This window comes from Pagrus pagrus (assembly GCF_965226575.1).
Source record: "Pagrus pagrus genome assembly, chromosome: 12".
Taxonomy (NCBI): Eukaryota; Metazoa; Chordata; class Actinopteri; order Spariformes; family Sparidae; genus Pagrus; species Pagrus pagrus.
Window position 1 is genome coordinate 13,643,874 of NC_140196.1, and position 27,540 is coordinate 13,671,413.

A 27,540-nucleotide genomic window follows, 5' to 3' on the forward strand; every position below is an offset into this window, starting at 1 on the left:
TTTTATAAAAATCACAAAGATGAAAGAACAGTCTGAAAAATTCATATGAAGTCACGTGGCACAACATTGTTTTTCTTTTTTACCCCCTCAGATTTATCTGGTAACCCTTTGGGTTAAATCTGTATACAACCAGCTCCACCTCGACCAGCTACAGTAGTTCATGCATTGATTCATAAACATTATAATTTATTAAATATGTCAGACTGGTTGATTTTCTGCAAATACGAGCACTTCTACTTTCAATACTTGAAGTAAATTGAGCCGGTATTACTTCTGTACTTTTAATTGAGTAGGGCTTTTAATTGTACTTGAGTGTTTTTACATTCTGGCATTGGTACTTCGGTAAACAGTCTGCTGCCGCTGCCACACAAAGTTTTGTCAAAACACAACCAACACCAGATTTTTCTTTCAGCAAACAAACGGACACACAAACAAACAAAAAAAACAGTCGATGTGCTCTGAAATATCTTCCAAGAACTGAATCTGAAAACATAAAAATAACATCGAGATTCATACTGAATCAGAAATGAAGTTTGGATCCTCATTTCTCGCTAGTATCGCCACAGTCGAACCTTAGACAGTCTGCAGGGCAGCGGGCACAAAGAAGATTACTTAAAAGATGCAGAACTGTGCATAATGTATAACTAAGCTCACTGCACTGAAAAGCTGAGGAGGAGAAGGAAAGGGCCGCCTCGCTCGCTCCTGCACTCTCACATTATTTGCACCATAATAAATCTCTAAATTATGCAAATGCATGCATGCTCATATGTGCACGCACAGACACACTGACAAAGGCAATCATCTATGCATGTGTGCCAAGTCAGCAAAGTCACTGAGACTTGAGAGAGCGAGAGAAAAAAGGGGCAAAGATGTGTTATTTAGTTTTCCAATGAATTTATTTATGGGAGGGTTGTTTTGATGGAGTTTGGGTTTCACGTCTCATGAGTTGATGTGTTTTTGATGGCAAAGAGCTACATTCTGGTTATTTACATTTCGCCGGCCTGCAGAGGAGAGGGAGAGGAGAAATAAGAAAGGTGAAGGGGAAGGGAGACGAGGACAGATAGAAAAGGAAAGAGGAGGAGGACAAGGTGGAGGTGGAGGCAAGGTCAAAAGAAGCAAGCCGTGAAGAGAAAAGCATCGAGGGGAGGTGAGGTGAAAAGAACAGAGGAGATGGAGGGAGGGGGGTACATGAAGAAGTTGAGAGAAGGAAGGAGACGATAGGAAAAGAGATAGAAGAGTTTAGGAGAAAGGATGAATTAGACAAATAAACAAATACAGAGTAGATAGTAGATAGCTTTAACTTGCTAAAGTAAATGCTAACAAACGTACTGATAACCAGCAGCTTCTCAATGAACACCTCCGGACGCAGCCTCCGAGAACAATTACTCAGGCCAGTTACAATACCAAGGTGATTTATGGAGTTTAGCTGTTAGCTCGGTAAATGGTCATTGCTGACTGAGCCTAGCCTGGCGAGAAAACCATCTCGGTACTGTATTCCCTTCATCGAATCGGCCTCCGTCTTCTCTGAGGCTGTGCTGATCTGTCTCGGTCCGGCCGTGTTAACTTGGAGCTGACTGTCTGGGGAGAGTCGGACAAAAGGTCAATTTCTACATAATGTTTCTTTAAATGTTCTTTAAGGATTTTCTTTTGTGTGTGTGTGTGTGTGTGTGTGTGTGTGTGTGTGTGTGTGTGTGTGTAAAATAAACCACCCTGCCTCACCCGCAAAAACAAATGTGGCGGCTCTTGATCTTCAGTTTACTTGTTCTGTGCAAACATTGGTATCGACCCTCCCGAGCCACAGTAGGAGAGCAAAACTGAGCAGATCACAAAGGAGAAAGGCGGGAGGAAGCCAAAATTAGGGGCTTAAAAATCAGAGAAAGGATTTCAGAGAAGAGGGAGGAAGTGATGAGTTCAGAGACAAGAGGAGGCGTTGGAAGTGCGGAGCAGACAAGCAGTTGTTGAGGAGCAATATCAGGCATGGATGCTTTTCAAGACAGCGAGACTGCACGAAGCAGAGCCTTGCGACAAATAAAAAATTTCTCATTCAGTACAAAGACACACATACACACACACAATCCTTTATATAATCGCAGGTATGAATATCAGTGCCTCTGTCAATCGCAGGGTGTAAGCCGGGCTTTATGCGGAACAGACCCGTTGCTTGCGTTGCTTTCACTCCAGTTGTTGCTGCATTAGATATAAATCTCTGTGCAGGTTTGCCCTTGTGTTGCATCATAGCGGTAATACAACCCTACCACTCTGTCTCAAAGTTCGGATCTCACGCTTTGTTTTTCGACTCAAACACACTGTAAGAAAACAAGTCTTTTTTTCCCAGCTGGTGTCCACAAAGTTCACAGCTCCTGCAGTCGAACAGTTTGTTTCTCTTGGTGTTATAAACGACTCCGACTGCAGCTGAGGTTGTTCAGCGAGAGCCGAGGGGATCTCTGTTTGTTTGTGCATTTGTTTGTGTGCAACATTGTTTGCCGTGTGCTGTTTTTAGGGGGATTACGATACGCCCTGAGAGCTATGCATCGAGTGCTTGAATGCCATGAGCGAGCAGAAGCCCAAAAAGCATATTTTGATCAGAATCAGTAGAGATTTAAAAACAATAAATGCTGACTCTGTTCAGGTAATCCAACACGAATTATTCTGCGTTAGATACTGAGGGACAGGATTGGATTCATCCTCCTGTAATATTTCCTCATAAATGTACACTGAAGGAGTTATTGCTCACTGGTTTCAGACCAGAAGTGAAGAGTTTGTGCGAGGAGCTTTATTTGATATTATTATATATTAATGTATTTATATTTACTCTCTGTACTACCACAGTCTGATCTGCTGAGCACTGAGCACTGGGGTTAAGGGACCCTTATTGATGATAATGAGGAAAGAGTTTCCTTTTCACTTTCCCCACCCAGAGATTCATCCTGCCGGTCCAGAATTAAACCTCCAACTCTCCGGTTACAAGCTCGCTTCTCTAACCTTTAGGCCCATTATTGGACTGCATGGAAATGTAAACAATCACAACATTAACTTTTCAAGCTGGAGGTCGGTTTCTGAGGTCAGACTGGTTGAATTTTCACAGCTAAACCTAAAAAAATGAGCGCAGTGCTCACCGATGTGACCTCTTGCGTGAGGAAGTCAAGTCAAGTTTATTTATACGGCACATTTCACACAACAGGCTAAGACTCAATGCGCTTAAAAATACAAATACAAACACCACACTTGACAAAATCATATACAATACACGGTAAGATGATAACAAAATAGAAAGGAATCGGGTAAAAAGGCATTATTATTATTATTATTATTATTAAAAGGGAATAATAATGATTCTTTAATAATATATTTATGGTTTATTTGTCTGTTTTTAAAAGAAGAAACAGTTGTAGCAGACTCTTGTGGTAAAGAATCCCACAGAGAAGGACCGTAGTGACTGAAATAATGGCCTTGGTGTCAAACAGATCTCTTACCCTGCAAACATTCACTCCAGTACTTCAGTGGAAGCTGCTACGAGGCGCCAGCAGTTGGAGTTAGCCAAATCAAGTTGGCAACCGCCCTGTCAAGTAAAGGTTTACTGCTGCGAGGTTTTGTGTCCCAGCGACACGCCTACATGCGACTAACAGGATGTAGCGCACCACCAGCAGCTCAGTTTAGAAACACCGCCTGTGGGAATGCAGAAGATGCTCATTTAACGGACGCGTTTAGAGGTTTAGCGGAGTGAATATTAGACTTTAATCAAAAATCTCATCGTGATGCTTTTCGATGGTGACATGATTAGTCCAGTAATTGACAGAAAATTCAATTTTTGATGATTGTTTAATCGTTTAAGTTCCAGTTTTCTGTTAATTAAAGACCTTTGGTTTTGTGCTGTTGGACAGACAAAACAATCAGATGAAGCTTCAGAGCTGTAAAGTTTAATCAGCTGATTATTCAGACAGAAAATGAATCGGCAACTATTATGATATCAATGAATCGCCAGAGTTACTTTTCAGGCCAACATTTCAAAAGCTCTGTTTCCAGTTTCTGAATTGTGAAGATTCACAGCTTTTTTGGAATTATGTGACAGTAATTTTATCATTTTGGATTTTTTGAATTACTGACATCATCTTAGGCTGTAGATATTTGTAACAGGCATTTTTTACTATCTTCTGACAACATGTAGACCTTTGATTAATAAAAATAACCGGGAGATGAATCGATAATGATATATGCGTTAGCTGGAGCCCTATCACCCTGCTGTATTAAACTAGCAATGTTAGTTTTATTTTCTATTTTTAGCACCAAATGAATAATCAATTAATTTAAAATTAGGTTAAAGGTTAATGAGAATAATAATTAGTTTCAGCCCCACTTCATTTCTTCATAAACCCTCCAGGTGCACTTCTTCTTTCTCAGTTTGTGATTCTCTTCTTCTGCCTCTTTCTCTCTTGTCCCTCTCTTTGTTTGTTTCCTTTTCTCCCTCTAATAATAGATATCGTATCTTTGTGTGTTGCAGGATCACTCTGAATGGGATGAAGGTTTCCAGGCCAGACGTTCGCATCGGCCGCTACAGAATGATTAAACACGAGAGAGACAAACACAACGAGCCCAACCCACAGAGGTACTGCATCAGTGTCCAGACTCGTTCTCGGGGTTCACGTTTGAATCGATCGTGCTGCTTTTGTCTTGTAGCTACACAGCTCAGATGTTTCTTTCCAACTTTTTCTTCTCCGTTTGAGAGAATTATGATTATGTGGAGCTGCAAAGGGCACGCCATCAATAACGTGTCCTCATAATTAGAGTTAGCTTGAGAGCAATGTACTGAAACATGAGCAACACAGGCGATATAAGGTCAGCAGTGAGAGGATTCCTCTGTCCTTTATTGTTCACGGCTGCCTTCATTCTGTCCAGCTTAGCTGGAATTACATGTTAAAGGTGTTTTAACCTTTAACCAGTGATGGTTAAATGACAAGCTTTGCCCCCTTTTTTAAAGCAAGGTCTTGTTTCACAACCATATTGTGTGTCTGAGATCTGCCGACTGTTAGTCCAGCACTCCGGTTGTTGAGCAGCTCCTCATAAGAAACTGAGAAAAGAAAAATAAACCCCCTATAATACAAGCCAACCATGTGTTAGTACATTATTAAGTATGTTATTATAGACTCAGTTTGCAAACTGCTTCACTTGCTGGTGAGATTTATATGCTCACAAATCCACATTTTGGTGAAAAGCAGTAGTAGTCAGCCCTCGTCTTGAAGGTGGAGGTGTAGCTGTAACTTGCTGAGGGAATAATAATTCCTGTAATATCACAAATTGTATTATAGGGCAGTCTGTAATAATGTAGAGGAATGAAAGATCATTATTAATTTCACTTTGCCATCTTCTGATCACACCCTTTCCCCTGTTTAAGTATATTAATACCCCATTAAAATCTTTTTTTTGCTGACCTCCGGTGGTTAACTTCTCACCTTGCTGCAGTGATTTTTCTGATGACGCTCAACCACAATCATCACTAATGCTGGCTACCAGAGAGGGCAACAAAACACTGCTATTCAGCCTGGTTTTACATGCTGGAGAGGAAGCGGGAGGCTACAGGACACATGAGAGATACACCATTCAAATCCACAGTCAAATCAAACTGCAGGATTTTCTCTGCTGGAGAAATCTTGAATCCTGTCTATGTTTAATTTTTGTTGTCCTAGAAGTAGTCCACTATAAATATATTGAGTCATAAATGCTAAAATCCGCCTTTAAAACACCTACATGTGTAAGTTTGAAAGTATCTCAACACCCCAGGTTGCTAAAACCTTCAAAATCCTCTTTTGGATTGTGTCTTCAGTGGTAGCTACATCCCTGGATATAACAACAGAGAGGGCCAAAGAAAAACTTCTGTTATCACTGCTGCTGCTGTGTTTGCAACCAAGACCAAGAAAATAGGAGCACAAAGCCACAGAAAAGCAATAAAACTGGTCTTACAGTAAGTCGGGTATGTTTGAGGGGAGAGAAATGTTTCCTGTAACTGACAAAATATTTCGCTCATCACAGGATGTTAAAAGATTCATGCGAGGAGCTATTGAAATGCATGAAGACATGAGAACGTGTTAAATAAGTAAAACGCGTGCATTTCAAAAAATGGCATAGGAATTTCTGGTCCTCGTAGTGTTTATTAAAATTCAGTGTCTCCTATTATGCAACTTCCATGAATACTGAATGTTCTGAATGCATAGTTTTAGTCCGCTGTAACGCCATTACTGTAGATGTGGGCTGTAGATAAAGGCGTTTCAGATGAAAAACAAATAAAGAAACAGCCCTATGAAGACCACAGCTCGGTCCTCCTGGTCACTGAAACATTGGGAGATTTTAAAATGCCAAGGACAAAACATTTTCAATATACCAAATATTGCTTTTCAGAGATACAGCCCAGGGGCTTAATTTGGCTACACCCATTTAAATTGCTTTTCAGACGAATCTGTAAAGATGTTTCCCTCATAAATGTGTTATTTTATGGTTTGATGAATGAGACCCAATATGCAGAGATGAGCCCTTCTAGACACATTAATCACCAGGAGTATAGCACCTCACATTAAGCTGCTTAAACGTGGATTATCACTGTTTATTCTCCTCTAAGAGCCCCCGTTTTCACGCCCGGATGGGCCGGGCAACGATGCCTCTCATCACAAAAATCGATAACTGCTACAGCCGGGGCAGAGTGAAGATGTGGACTCTGCTCCCTCTTCCAACATTGTTTTAGTTTGAGCTCACGTGGCGTTATGATATCGCGGGGACCACGTCAGGGTTCACAGTTGAGGTCTAGTTTAGTTGTGCCTCCTAAATTGGTTTATAAGAAGATTAAAATGCATGCAGGGAGAGCCGTGTGTGAAAGAGAAGTGACAGCTAAACACCGTGCAGTGGACACATGTTGTTCGAGTCTCTGGTAGATGAAATGTTGTATGTTTGATTCAGTTTTCCATTTAGATGGATCATTTTCAATTCATAGTTCAGTCAAAGGGAGTATAAGAAAAGTAAGTAAAAGAATTTCTCCTTGGCAGAAAGAGCTCACTGCGCTTACTCTCATTCACCTGTATATCTCCTCCTGCAGAGACACATCCATTCATTAGCTTCTGACTGCTCATTAACGCAAAGTTAGTGTAATAAATAGCTGAGTCGACACTCAAATCTTCATTGTTCAGCCACGCTTTATGATTTGTAAGAGCACGACCGCAACATTTTTGTCACCGACGTATGAAATTAAAGCTTTTTGATGGTTAGGATTTGACTGACAAGCAATTTGTTGTGCGTCTTTAGTAATGCTAATGGTTATTGTAGGAACCAGCAGGTGACTTACTCGTTTGAAAAGATGGTAAAACATGAAGTGTTTTCCTGGACTTACATACGTACCTTTCATTGGCTGCATTTCGGTGTGATACCTCTTTCAGTTTAAGGTAGAATCCACCCACTTCTACGGGTGAGGGAGGAAGGAAAATTAGCCAAAAGTGGAGCTTGTGACATCAGCTGAAAAGAAATGAAAGATCTTTTGGTGCCTACCTGCTGAGTGCCACAGAGCCCTGAAACTTGTTTGCGGGAAAGGGAAGATGAAAAATGTGGTTTGTTAAATAGCTTGAAGAGAGCTCTCCTCATGGCCCTCCATTTCTAAACCTTTTATTTATTTTATATGCCAAAATCCCCTGCGGTGTACCCTTTGCCACGCAAGCCAATAAAGACAGAGTCCATGTCTTTTACATAAAGTGGAGCCTGAGACACAAACTGAAAAGAAAATGAAAGTTTTTTTTTTTTTTCCCAGCAACAAACTCATAGGATGTCAGACGTCTACCGAAGACTGGTTTAACTTTAAATCAAAAGATATATACTGAAATGGCAGCAGTAACCTAAATGTGAAGGTATCTAAAATAACCAGACCAGCATTACGTGTCATCCATCATTGTTGTGCGTGTGTATGTATGTCTGTGCATGTGTGTGTATGTGTGTGAAAGAGAGAGAGTGAGAGAGAAAGACTCAACGATCCTTCAGTAATTGCCTGCTGAAATGACACCAGTAGAGATGGGAGCCCTCTAGGTCAGACCAGTCTAGTTGCCTTCATCAAAATCAATACATCAGCCGCTAGACTGAAAGAAAGCGTCTGTGTGTGTGTGTGTGTGTGTGTGTATGTGTGCACGTGTGTGTGTGTCTGTAGGTTTGTGTGTCTGCTTGATACTCAATTCCCGTTTTCTTCCTCCTCTGCGCTCTCTCTCTGGTCTGTGGACCAGACTTCCTCAATAAGAGGTGACACCAACAGGGACGCTATTTATTTGGGGCCGATACATTATTCATAACTGTAGCGAGCGGCAGAAAACAGCGGCATATTAGTCGGCACAAACTTGATTTTTGGTTTTTTTAACAGCCCTTCTGGCCACTCGTTACAGCGTCTCGGAAATTTCAGCTTAAAGGATCTTTTGAAAAGAAGCTGCATTAACTCGAGCATGGCGGCTCAGAATAATCAGGAGGTTTTGAAAGGAGGAAGAGCCACCTCATGGCTGGTTTGAGGCATTGTGGGTGGAGGAGAGACGGGTTTTGTTTTTCCCTTTTCTCTCTCTGTATCTCTTCGAGAACAGAACATTTTAATTAATCACGTTTCATCTGCTGAAGTAAACTTAAAATGTGTTTCAGTGCAGGTTTGAGGGCTTTTAAATTTCTCTGCAAGAAGGTGTTAAACCCTCAGTCTAACAAGTCATTTGGTATTTTATATGATTGAAAAAAAAAAGGGGTCTAATCAGGTAACGGCAAAAAGAGTTGTTTGGTTATGAGGGTAACCCTGGTTCTCTGAGAAGTGAGCAAAGTGTCTAACTTTAGGAAGCTGTGCTTTGAGCTATATGTTAATATCTGCATGCTAACATGCTCAAAATGACAATGCTAACATGCTGATGTTGAGCAGGTGTTATGTTAATGATGTTTACCGTCTTAGTTTAGCATGTTAACATAGTATTCTTCGCTAATTAGTGCTAAACACAAAGTGCAGCCGAGGCTGATGGGAATGTCATTAGTTTTACAGGAGTTTGAACCAAAGGTCTGGACACATTTAAGTTTAACCTGATGATGATGCTAAATTACAGTGCTAGCCCTGACATTAAAACTACTAAATCCCCACAAACGAAAAGTTACCAGCTGCTAGCTTGTTCAGGTTTGTACTGTTTGTGGCAGGTTGTTGTCATTGTTTCAAGTAGAGACGGGAATTTTACACTTAAATAGTAACCTTTGAATAGTGATTATAGATGTCAGTGGCTGGTTATAGTCACAGTCTACATTCAGTGAGTCATAAACAGACTGATCATGCTGACCTGAAGCCCCAGATGGTTCATTTCACAAAATGTTTGTTTTTTTCCCCATCTTGAACAAAGCTGCTAGAAACTAGATAAAATACTTGGAAGGTGATTTGATGAGCCATCTGTCTTTCACTGTCTCTCATGGGCTAACTTCACTCAATCAGAGCCAGAGCCTGCTGGCAAATCAAACTTGGTGAAGTTAGTCAAAAGAAAGCATCTCTCCATTGAGAAAAGCCGTCAGTGCTGTTCTTTGCCCTTCTTTCAACACGAAATAAACTCTCCAGTTCTGATATAACTCATGCTTTAGTGGCAGCTATGCTAACTTTTTGAGGAGCAGCCATTGTTGTTTTGAAACGAACGGTCACTCTCGCTGGTCACCACACCTCACTGAAGCTGCCAGTCAAGGACGCAGACTGCGCATTGCTTGAAGATCTCTTCCAGGAATTCAATTTTCAATTCACAGATTTGAAGTTGGATTTCCAAGTTCGATTCCAAACAATGCCTTTAACAACGAACGAACAACGTTCTGTGTTTTGCTGTGATCATACTACATGATATTTTGACTTGCCAAGAGACAAACATGTTGGACCTTGTCATCTGTGATTTTCAGAAAACATCACGGTGCCAGGGACCAACTTCAGTGGTCCACCTTACAGCACCAACATAAGATGTTTGCAACACAGTTATATGAATGAAAGTGAACTTGTAAGCGCTCTCACTTGCAGCAACAACCTACAACATCGATTTGTCTTTGAGAATTACCTTAAAATACCCAGTTTTACTTCTCAGGCTGTACACACAGAGGTCTGCCCCTCAATTACACAGATAAACTGAGCTTTTGTTCCCGCTCTTTGTCTTCAGGTACAGGGTTGCCGTTCTGTTTAGATTCAGATTAATGATTGAGCCTTCTGGGAGAGTTTATCTGGAGTACCTGCGTAATGTCCAGCGTTTACCAAGGGAAGCGTTGTCTCGACTGTTTGATGAATGTTTACTATCTCCTCTGCATTCACACTCTCACACACACATACACATTCACTCAAACATGCACACACTCTCACACAGGAGTCCATTCTTTCCGCCTTTTCGGAGACGCTGGTTAGGCATAGCAATGAGATATTGGGCCAGCGGAAGTAAGAAAGAGGCACATTCATCACCAGCCTCGAGTATCGGTGCGCACACACACACAAACACACACACACATTTTGTCTCGCAGAGGCGATTCATGCATTGCAAATGAATTAGTCTCTCAGTAACATTGTTCAATATTCCATTCATATGTTATCATCCAGGGGCAGTGCAGATACAGTGTGTGTGTGTGTGTGTGTGTGTGTGTGTGTGTGTGTGTGTGTGTGTGTGTGTGTGTGTGTGTGTGTGTGTGTGCAACTCACCTTTGTAAAACTGTATTTACCATGAACACGGCTTGAAGTTTACTGACTTATTTAGAGTCCCTTGAAGGAACAGATGGGCAATTTGTGAAATAATCACTTCCAACGTGACTTTGATGATTAGATTGTAACTATTCTGAGGTCTGTACTGTAAATATGATGCAGCAGGTTAGCTTAGCTTAGCATAAAGACTGGAAATGGACTGTGGCTCAGTCCAGCATACCAGCACCTCTAACTCTTACTAATGAGCACTTTATATCTCAGTTGTTGAATCCCGACAAAAACTGAAGTATAAAAGCAAAAAGCAAAAAAAATTTGGGAGGCTGGATTATTTTTTTGTTGCTCCAAAAAGCGTCAAGAAAGTTACTGCTCCCAGTCAAGAAATAGTCCGGCATATAGAACAAAAGGAGGCTGTCAACATACGGCTATGACCTGCAAGGTGCAGGTGACAGCAGAAAACCTTTCTCTCGGTATCAGACCCAAGAATTAAAGCAAAATTATGTGATAGAACAACTGACTGTATAAAATGTGGATGGAGCTTCTGGGTCTGAAAAGTAAAGCCAACGCAGAGGTGCCTTAAACCTGCATTCTTTCTAATGGCCAGCAGGGGGCGATTCCACTGGTTGCAAAAAGAAATCCCATTGCATGTAAGCTTACGGGAAAATGACCCTACTTCTCATTTGATTCATTACCTCAGTCAACAGGTTCTTAATGAGTTTATGGTCTCAATCACTAGTTTCAAGTCTTCTCCAACACCGCATTATGTTCATTTTGTCAGTTATGGTCATATTTAGTGTGAAGTACACAACACAGCAGGGTATGCTTGAGGGCGTGGCTACCTTGTGATTAACACAGCACTATCACGGTGTGTTCTCGGGTTCTCAGATCTAATCGATACCCATCCCACCTCCACCCTCTCGTCCAAATAAGGTCACATCTGGCTCTAAAAACAAAGATGGCCACACCGTAATGCCAGTTTCATGGCTTAAAAACAGTAGTCCACAAACTACTGCCAATAGAAGCGAGACATTTTGAAGGAATCCTGCAAAATGGTTTTCAAAGTCTGATTAACTAGAAATGAAGTATGTGTGATAATTCATTATGGATATACAGTTGTGTCATATCTTGCTACACGTCTCTCATGATCACCTAAGTTTGTCAAAACTAAAAAGGGGTGAAATAACACAGAAAGGTGACACCTTTGGCTCGGTTCTCCAGTCATGACACCATCACCGTGCTGCAAGTTGTCATTTTTCACACTTTGGTTTTCGGATGGATTAAACAAATGAGATATAACGTGTTAATTAACGAGCTTTAGAGATGCTAAAAGGCTGGTTTTCTTACCTCTATAGGAAGCCAGGCTTGCTGTTTCTCACTGTTTCCAGTCTTTGTGCTAACCGGCTGCTCAGAATAGCATCACATTTAGCATATCATTCTTTTTTTTTATCTAAGGTAAGAAAGCAATTATGCATGTTTCCAAAAATGTTAAACTGCTCCTTTGAGGCACTTCTCTACAACAGGGTCAAGTGGGCCAGCTCAAAATACATGACACCAGAACAAAATAACCCTTAGAAGCTGGTATTACGAGCTATTGTTGAGATCCTAAACCAGAAATGTTTTCCTGTGAGACCCTCGGTGGAATTAAAATAGAGCTTTACTTAGCCCAGTTAAGACTCAGCCTGGAAATCAGGCTAATGAATATGTAACGAGGACTGTCTTTGTCTCGCCCTCTAACTCTCTACAACGAAAGTAAGACCAATAATTTTGAAATGCTGCACACTGCAGCCTACAGATTGAGTGCACATGCATCTGATACTCTCTGGATGTATGTAGGGATTAGTTTATTGCGTTTAATCTCCACTAGATTCATCCAAAGATTTCCTCTTTTTCCCCCCCGGTTCTCATTCACTTAATTTTTAATATCAGTATATCTTCCTCCCTCCATCTGTCACTCTCTTTTCTCAGATATATATTTATCTCTGCTTATCTATTCGCCCATTTTCTCCCCTACCATCCACAGTCATTTCAGTTTAAACCACCAGCTTTCTCTCCTTCCCTTCCTTTTCTTCTAATTCTTTCAGAATGAGTTTTTCTAATCCTCGATGGAAGAACAGAGAACATGTAATTGTATTTATATCTTATTGTATTATATTCTTCAAGGGAAAGATGCTTGACAACATTTTTCCTACTTCCATTCATGCCAATAAAGCTGTTTTTGATTTGATTTGCAAGAGACAAGGAGAAAGCGCTGCGGAGAGAGAGACGAAAGATCCTCACTAGTCAGTTCTGACAAGGCTCTGTAGACTCAGTGGTCCATGTCGGACTGAAGTGTCAACTCCAGCTGTATGTCCAAGCATATCATTAAGAAAACGTCTTCTGTTGGACTCCGTCACCGCCATCTTTTGAAAAAGACTGTTATTTGCGCACATCAGCTTTTTGTCTTTACACAGATGAAAAAAAGGCATTATTAAGACAAGAGTGTTGTAAACATGCTGTTAGACGCTCACCCACCGTGGCCTCATTTCCACCCTGACTGGCTGCAAACACTGATGCTACTACGCTGGTGACAGCAGAGTTTGTGTTATGAATCTGTTTTAATGCCAGAGGTTGCATCACAAACTGAAGTGAAGCAGCAGCAGCAGCTCTGTGTAACTGTCTGACACACTGTGTGAATTATTTTTCACTAAAATCAGAGCAGATTCTAACGTAAGAGCAGATTCTGATGTAACTGTTGACTCACAGCCAATGGGGAAGGAGATTACACAATGCAATAGCACCACCTGTTGGCCGAGATCTACAGTCATTCAAACAGTCCAACAGGACAGTTTCTTCTCTGCTTTCAGGTTATTGAACACATAGATTACACAGAATATGACTGTATGAACTGTATGCTCTTTACATCCTGTGGGTTTAAAGTAGGATTTTGATATTGGCACTATTGCTGTAAATTATTGATGGTTATTATAAAGTGTTTTTTTTCTCTTATCTGCTAGATGATCAACAAAAGAGGAAAGCAGAAAAAAAGAAATGTTGTTTTATATTTTCCCTTTAATCTTTGTATTTTCTTCAGACAAGTCATTCAAGTCACAAAGTCAAGTCACAAGCCTTTAAGTACCAAGTCCAAGTTGAGTCTCAAGTCATTTATTTTCTATGAAGTCAAGTTGCAGGTCATCAAAGTCACTCAATGCGACTCGATTCCAAGTCACAATGACACGACTATGCAGCATGCTACAATGATGTCCCGTAGATATAGTTTTGTTTAAAGGGCTCTACTTGACGTCATTATAGATGCTGGGATCCCCTTTTGTCAAATATTTGCCCAAATGTTGGCCGAGAGACAGAAGCCTTAGCTTTGTCACTTAATACTTGCTTTGGACCTGAGAGTGGAAGGTTTTTTTCTCCATTTTCAATTCTTGTGTCTTACGAGGAGTGATCCTCTCTAAAGTAAAACAGTCCACCAGAATACACGTCCACAGTCAGTCCTGCATTTCCTGTACTTCCTGAAACATAATTTGCATTTAAAATAACCAAGACATCGCTGTGCCCAAGCAATAAAACACATTTGTGCACCCGCACGAACACGCACTGAATTGTTCTTTAAAGTTCTGGTAGTATTGTTTTTAATCGGTTTTCTTCTTTGTCTCTCCATTTCCCTCTCCCCCACCTCTCTCTTCCTTTCTTTTTTCCATCACCCTTCAGATTTAATAAAATACAGAACACGAAGAACACGATGAAGAAGGACGGCATCAGCTCTCTGACCTACAGAGTGGTTCAGGTCAAGAGGTACCCTCTGTACACAAATATCTCCGTGGAGATCGGCAAACCACCGCCCCGGCCTTTCAAGGGCTAGAGAGAGACGAGAGGAAGATGAGGGAAAAAGACGAGAAGAGGAGATCTTATTGGAAGGAAATGAAGAGAACACATACCCTAAACATCTGGACAGGTGTGGGAGTGAAGGAGAGAGGAAAAAGCCACAAGCACATCACGGTCTCTTTCTCCCTCTTTACCCCAGTCTCTCTCTGTGTTTTTTTAAAGATTACAGCCATTTCTGTAACCAGGACTCAGGCTCTTTCCTCCTGCAACTTTTTCAAGCAGCCAATGGCTTCACACCTCCTACCGTTACCAATCAGTGACTTCAGAATTAAAGAGTGTGGACCAAAAGCTCGAATATCAGCAGCTGAAACTTGAGAGTCCATCGGTTAACAATCGTTTGCAGACTGGAAGGCATCCCTTGGCATATCGACAGAGGATATCGACAGGACCTGTTGGAGGAAATTTCATCTGAAACTGAATTTCTGGACAGCATCAAGTAGAATTTTTGGGATTATTTGACTAAGGTCATATTGACAAAATGAAAAAAATGGGCTTTATTCATGGATAGATACCTGTTGGTTTGGGAATGACATGTCCTGATGGACAACAAACCTCAAAAATGTCCAGTTCCAAGCATTCGCAGTGATGGTCAAGAGAGTGGGGATTTCCATTAGAGGGAAACTGTAACATGAATTAAATATGGTGACTTGCAGTGAGGGATGTAACTGAATCTGATGGATTGCATATCACAGAAATCTCTCTCTCTTCTTGGCAAATGATGCTAATAGACGATTTAATATTGACGTTTTTTGTCAGGGAGTCTCCTGTTTGGATCTAATTACTCAATCAACTCCTCCGGTATCAATTAATGAATGTGTATTGTGCCTGCATCTACCGCAGAAGACTCAAAACAGTGCTGGGACACGCTGATAAAACCTGTTCATCAGCAGCAACGGACTCCTGAGAACTCTCTTTCTGTTCTCTTTTTTTATATCTAAACTTAAACTTTGGAAACAGAAACAGACTCATCGGAGCGACGGAAAAGTTTTGCAACTGAAGCAAAAATATTGAAGGAAGGTTTCTCCTGTGCTGAATGCAGTGTGGTGGATCTACCTTGGGAATGCATTTGAAATCAAAAGTTAAGGAACTGAAGTCAACAAGGCAAATATATACTGACAGCTCAGTCATGATTGTTACCCCATGTGGCACAGTGTGGAGATTAGGCTCCTGGAAATGTTTCTTTTTCACCCCATCTGAAGAAAGATAGAAGTTTATGGGGTAATCTGGGCTTTAAAGGTACATTTTTGTCTCGACAAGATGCAAATGGATTGAGTTACATTAATATTCCTTGAGGTACATGTTTGATTAAGTAGAAACATGAATTTATGGTGACAGGTCCAAAAATAAGTAAGTGGTAATTACCGAGCGACGTATTTATTACCTCAAAATTAAAATTCAGTAACTTGATTCTTGATTATAAAGTTGTGTTTGTCGGTTATTAGCAATTTATGGTGGCTAACTATAGAAAAAGAATTGTTAAAAAGTTTGACTGATCTAACGATATGGCAGAAATCTGTGAAAATGGTTAAAAATGTAATCAGAAGTTCTGCAAAATTAACCTTCAAATTAAGCTTTAAATGCTCATTTCAATTTAGTAGCTGCTGGGAGAAAGTTAGAAACTAGTGGGAAGTTAATCTGCAGTTGGAAATGAATCTGCAACAACTCATTTCAATTTAGTGACATGCTAAGAGGAATTTTGACAGAAATATGATCAGCAGAAGTTCAGCAGAAAACACTTTCCTGCTTCCTATTAAAGAAACTACCAACCATTTATTATCATTAAATCATGTTGGACATTTCAAATATGTTACTTAGTACCTACCACCTACTTACCATGACAATTGCCAACATGTAAAGTGTTACTGTATTTTTTCATAAGAAAATCGGCTGCTGCTATATTTTCTGAACATACATGGAACAAGTTGGGGTTAAACATCAGAAATGAGCTGTCAGGATAAAGTCATGACTCATGTTTTACAGGAAAAAAGCATCGTGGATCCAAAGGTCTTGTTGTTTTACACTGGCTTTACAAACAGAGACGTAATAACTTCTGGAGGTCATTTTATAGCCTACAATGTAACTTGGAAGTCAGATTTTTTTTTTTTTTTAAGTATCACAAGTCATTAAAACTCTGTTGATACTATTACGATGCCATTTTCTCTCTGTGCTGTCTTTTCCTCTGAATCTTTGAGAAAAAGACCATCATATCTGGAAAGAGGAAATTATACAGTGATCGTCTCCTGTTGGTGGAAATTGTGAATTTTACGGCAGTAATGAGAAGTTATTAACTGAGCGGTTTGAGTGGCGTCTCTGTTGCCGCTTCAGATCTTATCATCATCAGCTGTCAGTTCTGCATTGGGGTATATTTTATCACTCTTTCATATTACATAAATGAATCAATGAACAGACCTTTTTTTTATTGTTTTTTTCATTTGAAAACTTTTTTTTGTCTCACATGAGTTTCATAACTTTCCCTGTGCGAAAACGGGACCAACAAACTCTTTGATCATGCCTTCCTACATCGCTTTTCTTCCTTTGTTTTATTTTTCCTGGTCTCTGCTGTTGATGCTGTTAATGTTGACGCCTAAACACCAAATTGATGCCTTCAGACATTAACTGGCAGGGAAGGTTTGTTTCATTTAAATGTTTTTTTGGGGGGCGATGGGAGTTTTAAGACGAGCGATACAGAAATGTGTTTCCGCTTCAGCCAAGATCATGTTTAAACCTTCACAAACGAAAACTTTGATTTTCTACACAGACACACAACTTGTGTGCAAATGCTGTAGCTGATTTGTATCATTCCGAACATTTTAAGGCTTTTATTTTGGTGAAAAATTGTGCATTGTTGGCCTTCTCTTTGGTCAGCCTTGAGGCAAAATGTTCCCATCTGTTTGGCTCTCTGTTATCTTCGCCTCAAGCCTGTTGGAAGGTATAATTCCTCCTCTCTTCGACACACTCTCCCTGCCGCACACACACATTCACAGTGTCATCCGTCTTTATCTTCTCTTTCATTGCCTTTTTCTTTCTTACTCTGCCAGTCCAGGCTGTGTGTGTCAATGGCACTCTGTTGTGCTTTGTGGTGGGCCCACTTCAGGCACAGCTGTGTCTCACAAGAGCGCTTCTTCTTTCAATAGATATCGACAGGGCCTCTCTTTGTGTCTCTGAATCTGTGCCACTTACTGTATCTTTACTTTTCTATTTATTCCCTCCCTCTAAGCACACAGCCTCATTTTTTAATCCCTCCATCTCCCCTCTATTTTCACTCTCTCCGCCACCTTTTCCTTTTCACCCCATCTCTTCCCCGTGTTTTGATGGAACTCTCCTGGCGAGTTTCAGTGTCCTCAGTAAGCAGACTACATGTGGAGAGGTCAATACAGTCCCTTCTCTGTACTGTTTACAGCTTACCCAGTGCAATATGACAGATTTGTCACAGATCTGCCCCATATCCTGCTTTACAGTCATTGTGTTCAGGGGGGGTATGAGGTGATAACATTTTCAATGGTTGATTTCAGTTTGTAATGCAGTCATGCTTTTTTTCCCCCCCAAATTGATTTCTTCATCTTTTGCCTCTAATCCACCTGTTGATTTTAAATCCTTCTAATCAGTTCACGACAGATAAAATGACTGCTGTTGGTTTGATTGTTACCATTCTTACAGTGTTAAAGGGGCACTCCACGGTTTGATGTTTTTACTTCCACGCACACACTTTTAAGAGATAGAAAAAGAAAAAGGAATCATGAAAACTGAAACAGCATGTCAGTTGGGTTGTGTGATTCATGAATCGCCTGAAAAGTTCCTGATAAATGCTGCTGTAGGACTGGGATACTAAATTAATTATTGCAATATTTATTTTTTACCTCTATTTTGATATTGCACCGTATTGTCGGGATGAAAATATGAACACAATGAGATTTTTTTTTTAAATAATCATGAGTAACGTAGATATAAAGACTTTATGACGTTTTACATCACTTTACTGTAATGCAGCCTTTAAAACAAGGAAAATACAACACATATAGTATATCACAGTATAATACCATCCAGAATATATGGATATAATATTGAATAATTGCCCAACCCTATTAGAGCCAAAGTAACATTGAGGATATTGTTCAAATAAAGGTTTTAAATAGGAATACATGCATTAAACCTGTGGAGTGCCCCTTTAAAAACTTCTAGCTTCATCAAGGCTACTGTGACACATTACAGGCAACCTTCTACGAGGTCGGTTACATGAAGAAAGAACGAGCTGAGTCGTGCTGTAGAGCGAGACATGGCCCCGCTGTGTATAAACGGTCACTTGGAATATAGATGTAAAGATCAGCAACAGAAACTTCAGCAAAAATGGTATTTGAAACGTTTCCTTTACTTGAGAATAAGCCGCGAGGAGCGCTTGATGTTTCTTAGTGGACTTTTGATGCCGTTCCAGTTGTCAAGCAAACCTCAGGTGGTCGAAGTATTTGAAACGTTTTTTTCAAATACATTTTTGGCTCGTCTGCTGCAGAGAGCGGACAGGACTTTCAGGCCTGTTGGGCAATTTTTAAACATTTACTGTATCTCTAGCTATGGTTTTTTTGTACATTGAATGTTGAAAATGTTATATCTTATATAGAATGCATTATGTCATATCAAACCTACTTTTTCTATACAATCAATAAATCTGATGGTTAAAGATTAAACTGCGGCGTTGTCGGTTCTTTATGTGTTTGTGTGTCACTGCGATTGTTGTTTGTCTCACTCACTCTGGGGGATGAACAGAAACTTTCGTAATAAATGAGTTTTCACCTGCAGACTGAAGTAATCCCACAGCTTTCTCGTGTAATATCTGCAGTTTTAGCAACTACGTAAGTGTTATCTCTGCGCGGTCCCAGTGAGTTGGAGGACTAAAATGCTTTACCACCCTATGTGATTACATTCATTCATTTTCTCTTTGCTGTCCTTCCTGCCACCCTCCCAATAGTATAAACAACTCTTTAATGCAACAAAGTAAAGGTATCTCTTTGTCTCACACCCCACTTTTTTTTATTGTTTTGCAGGGAGCGCTACCCCCCAACTGTCAGCAGAAAAGCTCTGCAGGGAAATCAGGATGGCATCCTCTCAGAGAGGAGCCAGACAGCAAAACTGCTCAAATAAAGTAAAAAGTCGCAACTCGGGAGCAAAGCGAAGAGAGAATTTTAATGGACATGAAAAGGTGTTTTCATAGAGCTGGTGTGTACATCCAGCATGAGACAAGACATGATTTGGGGCTGTTGTTCATATCTGTTCCCTTTTATTTTAGGCAGTACAATGTAACTCCACTTTAAGGAATAGTAAAACAGACAATTTGAAGGGAATTTGCAGAGAAGATTGACACCTCTCTCATGTTTGGACGATAAATATAAGGCTATACAACTAATGTAGCTTAGCATAAAGACTGGAAATGGGGAAACAGCAAGTCTGGCTCTGATATAGCAAATCCTTCCTCCCACCAACCTCTGAAGCTCTCTTAATGACATGTTGTATCTTGTTTGTTTAATCCGATTATAAAGAATAGAAAAAAAGGGAGAAGAAATATGCAGCACATAAAGCTTGTACTTGTTTTTGTACAGATTAAAGGAGCGTTTTCTAACATAAGGCCAGAATTGGTGTAATGTTAAAGACATCTGTGTACTGTCTACTTAAGTCAGCTAATTAGCTGATGCCAACCAGTTAACCCCGGTGCCCATCCTGTCTGCAATTCAACTTTGTGCCAGCAAGAGGCTAAAGTCCGACAGCCCCTGCAGTTTCAGCTGGCAGGCATATGCCAGAACAAAATGACCTCACAAAATGCCAAGAAATGAAATAATCAGACTTTTATTTTCCTTACAGAAAAATACAACTGTACACCTTCTGAATTCAAGTTTCTCCCTGTGACTGAACTAAGACGAGCTTAGCTGCCGCTGCAACTTCATTCCAACTCGACATAAACTAAAAAAAAACTCACCAGAGCAGTCTTGGTTTGCCTTTCCTCAATTCACCCCCAATTCACACTCCAGATGCTAAATGTTTTTTCTGGCTATACACGCCGTATCTTTTCTGTCCTCATTAAACAAATTACACCTTTAAGAAAATGAGATGCACAGTGTTTATTACTGAGCTATAGAGGTGCTTGTTTGCAGATTTTGGTGTGTTTGGACAGAGGCAGGCTAGCTGTTTCCCTTTGATTCCAGTCTTTATGCTAAGCTAAGCTAAAAGGCTGATGACCTCCAAATGCCAAACTATGCATTTAGCCTTGTTTCTCTGTAATAACACAGACATGATAGCTGATAGATGATAGCTATGAAAACACAGTTGTCATATTTTATTTAGTCTCCTTAGAAAATGTTGAAAATACAGTACGTGTGTATTCAGTCCTAAAGTATCCTGATAAAATAAGATTTAAAAAATGTCCATAACACTAAAACTTGCATAAAGAAGTATTTCACGGAGGATAATGGCAGTTGTGGTGATATACTTCAAACGGCAGCAGCTTGGGAGTCTTAAATATGCAGTAAAGTAAATGCCACTATAGGCTGCAACACTGCACATGAACATATTACAAGACATTATTATTTTTGGTTGTCATTCAAAGGTCCCTTGTGATTAAAATGGTAGATAATGACGTAACAATAGGACGATGTGCTGCATATAAACCTTCATAAAATGATACTTCATGCTACATTTCATCATACACTACACACTCTACACAGTCTTTCTTGTGGAAAACTAATAAAGCGGTAAATTACAGATTATCGCTCCGGCTCTACAGTTTACATGAACAAATAACGTTCCATTAAACGAAAACCTGTTTTCAAATATCGCCTGTGTCGACAGCTACTGTACACTCATACGTTAGGTCCGCAGTCTCGTACATTCTATTTCAATTAACATGGAAATTGAACTGCAGAATATATAGAACAGTTACAAATCGTTAATTGCCTCGCTCAGCCACTTCCTACTCTAAATTGCATCACAGCTGTGCAAACATTTGGGTGCTGCATCAAACCGTGACAGGTCAATTACAATTTCTCATCATCCAATAATCTCATTGGCGTTGTTATGTTGCTAGTGGTTTCCAAGTGTTTAAAAAAAATACCTCCTGGGGAACTATCTCATATAAAAAGCTTACCAATCTGTCTTTCTAAAAACATAACGGTCTAATCAAACTTTTTGACGAAACCATGGAAACGCAGATGAAATATTAAAGGTTAAGTGTTTGGAGTGCGGTGACCTTTCAAGGGTCAGGTCTGTTTTTTTGTAGTTCCTGTCAGATTTATTTAAGTATAGATTTTCTGTAGGAGTACAAGGGATCAGGGTGTTGAAGCCCTGGAAATCAAACATCTAGTTTTTACGTCACTGCTGCAGTCCATATTATTAATAGAGAGAGTTATAATCCGGCTTTCATTTGTCGTCAAAGACTACGATTCATCTATTCCTCTTCTTCTGGTGGGATAAAATCATATCTGTTCTTCTTCACATATGGCTAGATTAATCTTAGTGGGCCACAGTAAAATACTTGCTGTTGGCCCCCTAATGATCTCTGCCAATCCTCTATCCATTTTATATGTACCAACCAGTACTTCTATGCTGAAGAACAGTAATGCTACCTGGCCACAATGTGTCTGTGCCTCAGTTAGTTTGTGGTAATTCGATTAAAGACAACATCATTTAGGAATACGCACCATGGAAGCACAATATAAACTAAAATAAAAATTCAGAGGACCACAAGGTTACATTATAATGCAGTTGATAGTGTACTTTGGTTTTCAAAAGCAGTTAATCAAATTGCAAAAACCCACTGACACTCAGAGGGCATGGAGCTTTGATCGGTCTGTGAATCAGCCTTGGATTTTGACCTTGTTTGTAACATGCAGCTAAGGCCTGATAAAGGGCCGGCCTTGTCCACCAAAGCGACAGACCAGTGGGTCTCATCTGTATTCAGAAATCTTGGTCCTTGTGGAATGGCAGCTGATCTCTTCTGAAGACTTTTTAGAATGATATTTTGGTTCTTGTTCACTTCTGTTCCCGAAAAACTTACAATACCGCTGACATGTTCAGCTGCAGAGGAGGGTTGGAAGGTGTGGAGGTGATCCGTCATGGGGGATTGTATATTTTGTATATTAACAGCTGGTTCTCTGCTGATAGAGTGAATCAGTTTTTCTGAGTGGACAGTTGTTCAGGTGTACAGTTCTTGAGGCGGGAGCAGGTTGCGAGACGGTTCCCCTCCCAGTAGCCGGCATCCTGGCCATCATGACACCGGCACTTGGTGCAGGAGTCGACCCAGACGGGCTCTCCTGCAGGGATCACCTGGCTGCGTGACGCATTGACGTAGCAGTTAGGACCTGGAGGGAGATGAATTACAGAGGTAAGTGAGACTGCAGCTGCAGAACAGATACTACAAACTAAAACCCATAAAGTCAAGTGGACAGTATGCGAGAGAAAATTGAGAAGATAAGTCTCCCGTTTTATAAGTTTTATTTTCTACTTTTCTTTTGCTATTTTCCACTCACCGTCCTGACATTCAGGGCAGCATTTCCCGGGCTGGTAGACGGGGTTGACACACGGTGGAGGGGCACAATCTGCAACTAGACAGCGAGCAATGCCGTCGTTGTCACAAGTGCACTGCTCACATTCTGATGGCTGGGAAACATCACACACACACACACACACACACACACAAATACACAAACAGAGTGAGACTCAACACGGATCATATATCTAACCTGCACCTCTCACAAAGCCCTCCTCATGCCATCTCAAAAGGGGGCGCCATTTACCTCCAATTCCCTGCTGTATACTGAAGTTACACACCAACATACCATAGTGTAATGCACCGGTTCAGACTTTTAGAAGGAAATACGCTGAAAAAGTTACAGGTAATAAGGTTTCTTCTCTCATACAGTTATAACACACAGGCTTGGAGAAATTGTTGTGGGTTGTGAGCCTCATCTTAACAATGTACATATTTGACTGATGGGGAACAGTAGTCACAGAAACCTCCATGAAACAGACCAAGAGTCCTGAGTTTACACATAAACAGTATTATGCCGCAGCTCACCTTTGCTTCTGTGATACCTGTGTGATAAACACTTTGTATATTTACAGACAGTTTTGAACTTTGGGGCAATGTGTTGGCCCTTTCTTCAAATAAGATGGGCTGGCAGCTCTGTAGCCTTAATGTAAAGTCAAATAAGCTTAATTTTAATTCAAATTATAAACCAGCATAAATAACAGCACAACTAGACTATATTTTTTACCAGCAATTCCTAATATTTTTGATTTGTGACCCCTTAAAATGAAAAGACCCCCTAATCCCAGGTTACCCCTAGTGTGAACATGAGCTGTGAGGTAGGTAGGTAGGTAGGTAGTCCCAAGAGCTGAACTGCTACTGCAGAAGTTTTGTTGGATTTAAACCTATATTCTGATTTTATATAAGAAAAGACAGGAACATTTAGAACATTTTCAGGCCCTAATAACAAGAGTGGAAGTCGTGGTCATGCCCATCGTTGCATGTGTTATCGCTTTGAGAATTACCTGGAAGTTCTGCCCCAGCTCGTACACCACCCCACGGTACTCACACCCGATCTTCTCGCACCTGGGGCAGCAGTCGGTGGGGTAGTGGCTGACATGGATGCACGCAGCCGGGAGAGAGGTGCACTCAGTGCGGGAACATGCGGAGCCCTCGGAGGTGCACTCACACTGGGTGCAGTGATCAGAGTCCAGAAAATACCATTCCCCCACGAAGTAAATGCTGCCGTTGGCCTCGCAGGTGGTATCCTGCTGTCCGGCGACTGAGAAGCCCAAACCGGCCTGTGCGCAAAGCAGCAGTGCCAAAACGGCCGTGCGTATTGTGCGCTCCAAGGACCGGCGCTCACCGAAAACCATGATGGTTTATTTGATCCACCTCAAATAGTTAAAAGGGAAGTCAGTGAACCGAAACACCCACTGTAGTCCAGCTGGGATTTAATAAACAGGTCAGCCTAATTTTACAAAAGTGCTGAGTACATCGTTACTGGACGCAGAGATCCTTGGCGTTACCTCCGTCCTCCCTCCACAGTGGTCTGCTGGGGCTGCGCACCATTCTGCACGGAGCCCGGAAGGGGGTGGAGGTTGGGGGCATGAAGAGGGAAAGTTATATGCACTGCCTCTCTGAGGGTTCACACGCCAGTCTCAGCACAAGTCTGTCCGTCCTCCCCCAGCTTAACTTCTTGGAGTATATTAGTTCAGATTTTTATGAGGGCACAGGAGGTCTCGTGTGTTGTTACTTAAGCCTACAGAGCATAGAATAAGCATTTAGCATAATTTATTACTTTGCGTCAATTTTCTTGAAACTTTTTGCGGCTTTCTTCTATTAAAACACGCACATGAACTGCCAATCAGTGAGGTAAAAGCTGTATGTTTACTTTTCTAGAGAAACCCTCGAGTAATCTCGCGATACTTCCGCATAGCAACCGGAATGTTGCCCTTGGATACCAAAACCTTGCTGGAGTAAAGGAACAAATAAAGGTGAGCTTGTATTCATCTGTAAACGCAATTTTACAAACTTTTGTCGTGTGCCACACGAGCAGTTTTATGGTTTTACTGTTTGAGATGTGCTCTGTGAACTCTTCCTTCGCTTTTATGCAAAGTTAGACCAACTTTTTTTGCACAGTTTGTCAGGTAGCTAGCTAGCTAACGTTAGCCGTGAAGCATTTGCTGCTAAATTTGCTACTACTTTCTATCATTTTCAGTACTGTGGACGAAGCTAATTGGGTTAGCAAGAGTATGGAGAATCACAGCAACCTGCTAATATTTTATGTATGGTCAGTTATGGTATATAAAGGCCTATATATCTGATATATATTCTGACCTTTCATAGAAAAAATGGTCATAATGAAGGTAGTCATTAGGCCAGTCTTTGTTTTAAATGGCTTTGTTTACTGTTGCACAGTTAAATCTGTAACCTTTTTGTATTTAAGATCATAATCAGCAATGTACACAGAGTTGCAGGTAGCTCGAGCAGATGCAGCCCAGTAAAAAGTACTTTCCTCTAAATTATTAATAAGTACCAATTAAAGTAGCATAACATGAACACACTTCACGAAGAGCAATCAAGTTCCTTAAATGTCCACCACTGTTGGACTGTCATTCTGGTCAACCTCATTCAGGTATGGTGTATGTTGTTTTGTTTCTACAGTTTCTTTCCTTTCCTTCTCTTCTAGATTGCCATTCATATGCAGTCTCCCGATGAAAACCATCTCTGGTGCCCCAGTGAGTCTTTGTGGAGCCTGATCACTGACCATGTTACTAAGTCAGAGCTGCAAAAGATCAAAACAGCACTGGGCTATCACCTGGTTCATATGTACACAAGGTTGCACTCTGAGGTAAGACTGTTGTGATGACTGCAACACATCTCATCCCTCCTGTCAGAATATTGCTGCATACTTGGCCTTTTAGTTTCTCTTCAGAAACTTGTTTCACACTTACTGTGTTATTCGTTCAAAGAATTGAGATGCTGGGTCTGCTTCTGGTAGGATCCCATAAGAATACCATCACACCATCTGCAAGAATTTCCTTTTGAGCTTGGCTTCAGGCTGAATCAAAAATTTGCTCAGCTAAGCACTCCTGCCCAAACAATTTATGATCTGTGGTGTTAGGTTGTGTACGGAGGTTAGTTTGGCTGCTTACACTCTTTAATTACAATTCCCAGACTCCCTATTAAAAGTGAAATGTGGGTTAACTGGCACTGAGCTGCAGTGAAGTCCAAAAGTGAGCAAGACAGACATCAATATTTACTTAAGGCCAGCTTAACTCTTGGCCCCAAAACCCCTCACTTGGAGAACGCTCACAAAAAGACCTCACCCAAGAAAGACTTGCAGGATCGATGACAAAAATCCACCACTATCCACCACTCAGGTGACAAAACTAAAATGTTTAAAACCTTACTTTGAGAAATAAACATTTTTCTACAAAAATCTTTTGTCTTTAAAGGTGTTATATTTTAGCTGACGAATGAGTGTTAGCTTGAAACATAAAAGAAATGACTAAAATGATCAACAGAATGTGAAGGAATAAGAGTTCAGATGTCATGTCACAGACATCTCGGTATTGTTTTGCAGAGATGTCTACTGAACTTAGCATGCTAACCAGCTAGCCCTGGCCCAGCCTGCCTTGTAATACCACTATGTAACTCACAAAGCAATAATCAGATAGTAAACAATACCAGCCCTCCCCTGGTGCGCCGAGCTCTCAGTCCGAAGAGGACCGCTAGCTGCACTGCTAACTGATCAAACTAGCTAACGGCAACTACAGATAGCAGCAGTTAGCAGTTACTCTGGAGATATGCTGCCCCCTATTTGCTTGGAGTATGAATTCGACATGTGGTCAATAAATGTAACTAAGTACATTTACTCAAGTATTTCTATATCTGTTACTTGCTCCACTACATTTTGAAGGCAAATGTTGTACTTTTTGTAGTTACTTTGCAGATTGTATGCTGAATCAGAGCCAAAGTTCAGCATTTTTAAATTCATTTATTTTATCAGCAGTCCCATTAAAAAATCACTGATTCTGATAATCAGAAATATATTCTATCTGCTCTTATACGACTTTTGGGTACAACAACGCTGCTGCCTCATCTGCAGTACTGAGGGAACATTCCTTTCACGCTGAATGACATAAGAGGGGTCATGCCATGTGCACTTAAGACCAAATCTGTCCATGTAGATTGCACACAGACACAAAGCATTCCTCTTGTTAGCACTTTCTACAGGATATAAAAACCTCAGTTGTTTGCTGTTTTCTGTCTCATATAGTTTAATTTCTTTGCTTTTCTTCTCTTGTTCCTCCTTTAAGTTTCTCTTTTTATTCTGTCATGTGTTTGTTTGACTGAAATCTCTCCATCTGTAGATGTTATCACCCTGCACTGAGCCAACAGGCTAGGCATCTGGTTATGCTACAGAGTCTGCCTCAGCGCTTAAGCAGTGCCATGTAGATGCTGACCACACATT

General features: G+C 40.7%; 3 protein-coding genes across 3 annotated transcripts in view; 2 read left to right on the forward strand and 1 right to left on the reverse strand.

Annotated features, from left to right (window-relative positions):
- The window catches only part of b4galt2 (UDP-Gal:betaGlcNAc beta 1,4- galactosyltransferase, polypeptide 2), a 173,527-nt gene extending 154,294 nt beyond the window's left edge, over nucleotides 1-19,233 (forward strand). Inside the window, exons 7-8 of the mRNA XM_084369625.1 lie at nucleotides 4,499-4,603; nucleotides 14,381-19,233. Of these exons, the coding sequence (XP_084225751.1) occupies nucleotides 4,499-4,603; nucleotides 14,381-14,531 (256 nt within the window). The 3' untranslated portion in view covers nucleotides 14,532-19,233. The remainder of the gene's footprint in view (nucleotides 1-4,498; nucleotides 4,604-14,380) is intronic.
- Nucleotides 19,234-19,710: 477 nt separating this feature from the next.
- LOC311266933 (von Willebrand factor C domain-containing protein 2-like) lies at nucleotides 19,711-24,809 on the reverse strand. The gene is made up of 3 exons (XM_084369628.1): nucleotides 24,086-24,809; nucleotides 23,062-23,191; nucleotides 19,711-22,893 (listed from the first exon to the last, which is right to left on the reverse strand). Exons 1-3 carry the CDS (start codon nucleotides 24,434-24,436, stop codon nucleotides 22,703-22,705), a joined length of 672 nt encoding a protein of 223 aa, XP_084225754.1. The 5' UTR covers nucleotides 24,437-24,809; the 3' UTR covers nucleotides 19,711-22,702.
- Nucleotides 24,810-25,155: 346 nt separating this feature from the next.
- Nucleotides 25,156-27,540, forward strand: part of ccdc24 (coiled-coil domain containing 24) — a 17,381-nt gene continuing 14,996 nt past the window's right edge. The window contains exons 1-2 of the mRNA XM_084369624.1: nucleotides 25,156-25,178; nucleotides 25,753-25,914. Of these exons, the coding sequence (XP_084225750.1) occupies nucleotides 25,765-25,914 (150 nt within the window). The 5' untranslated portion in view covers nucleotides 25,156-25,178; nucleotides 25,753-25,764. The remainder of the gene's footprint in view (nucleotides 25,179-25,752; nucleotides 25,915-27,540) is intronic.

Excerpts from the sequence above, each read along its gene's own strand:
- LOC311266933 (XM_084369628.1), bottom strand. The coding sequence starts at position 24,436 with ATGGTTTTCGGTGAGCGCCGGTCCTTGGAGCGCACAATACGCACGGCC. Across the intron at positions 23,192-24,085 it reads AGCTGGGGCAGAACTTCCAG|CCATCAGAATGTGAGCAGTG; the intron begins GTAATTCTCAAA and ends GATGTTTCCCAG. Across the intron at positions 22,894-23,061 it reads CTGCCCTGAATGTCAGGACG|GTCCTAACTGCTACGTCAAT; the intron begins GTGAGTGGAAAA and ends ATCTCCCTCCAG.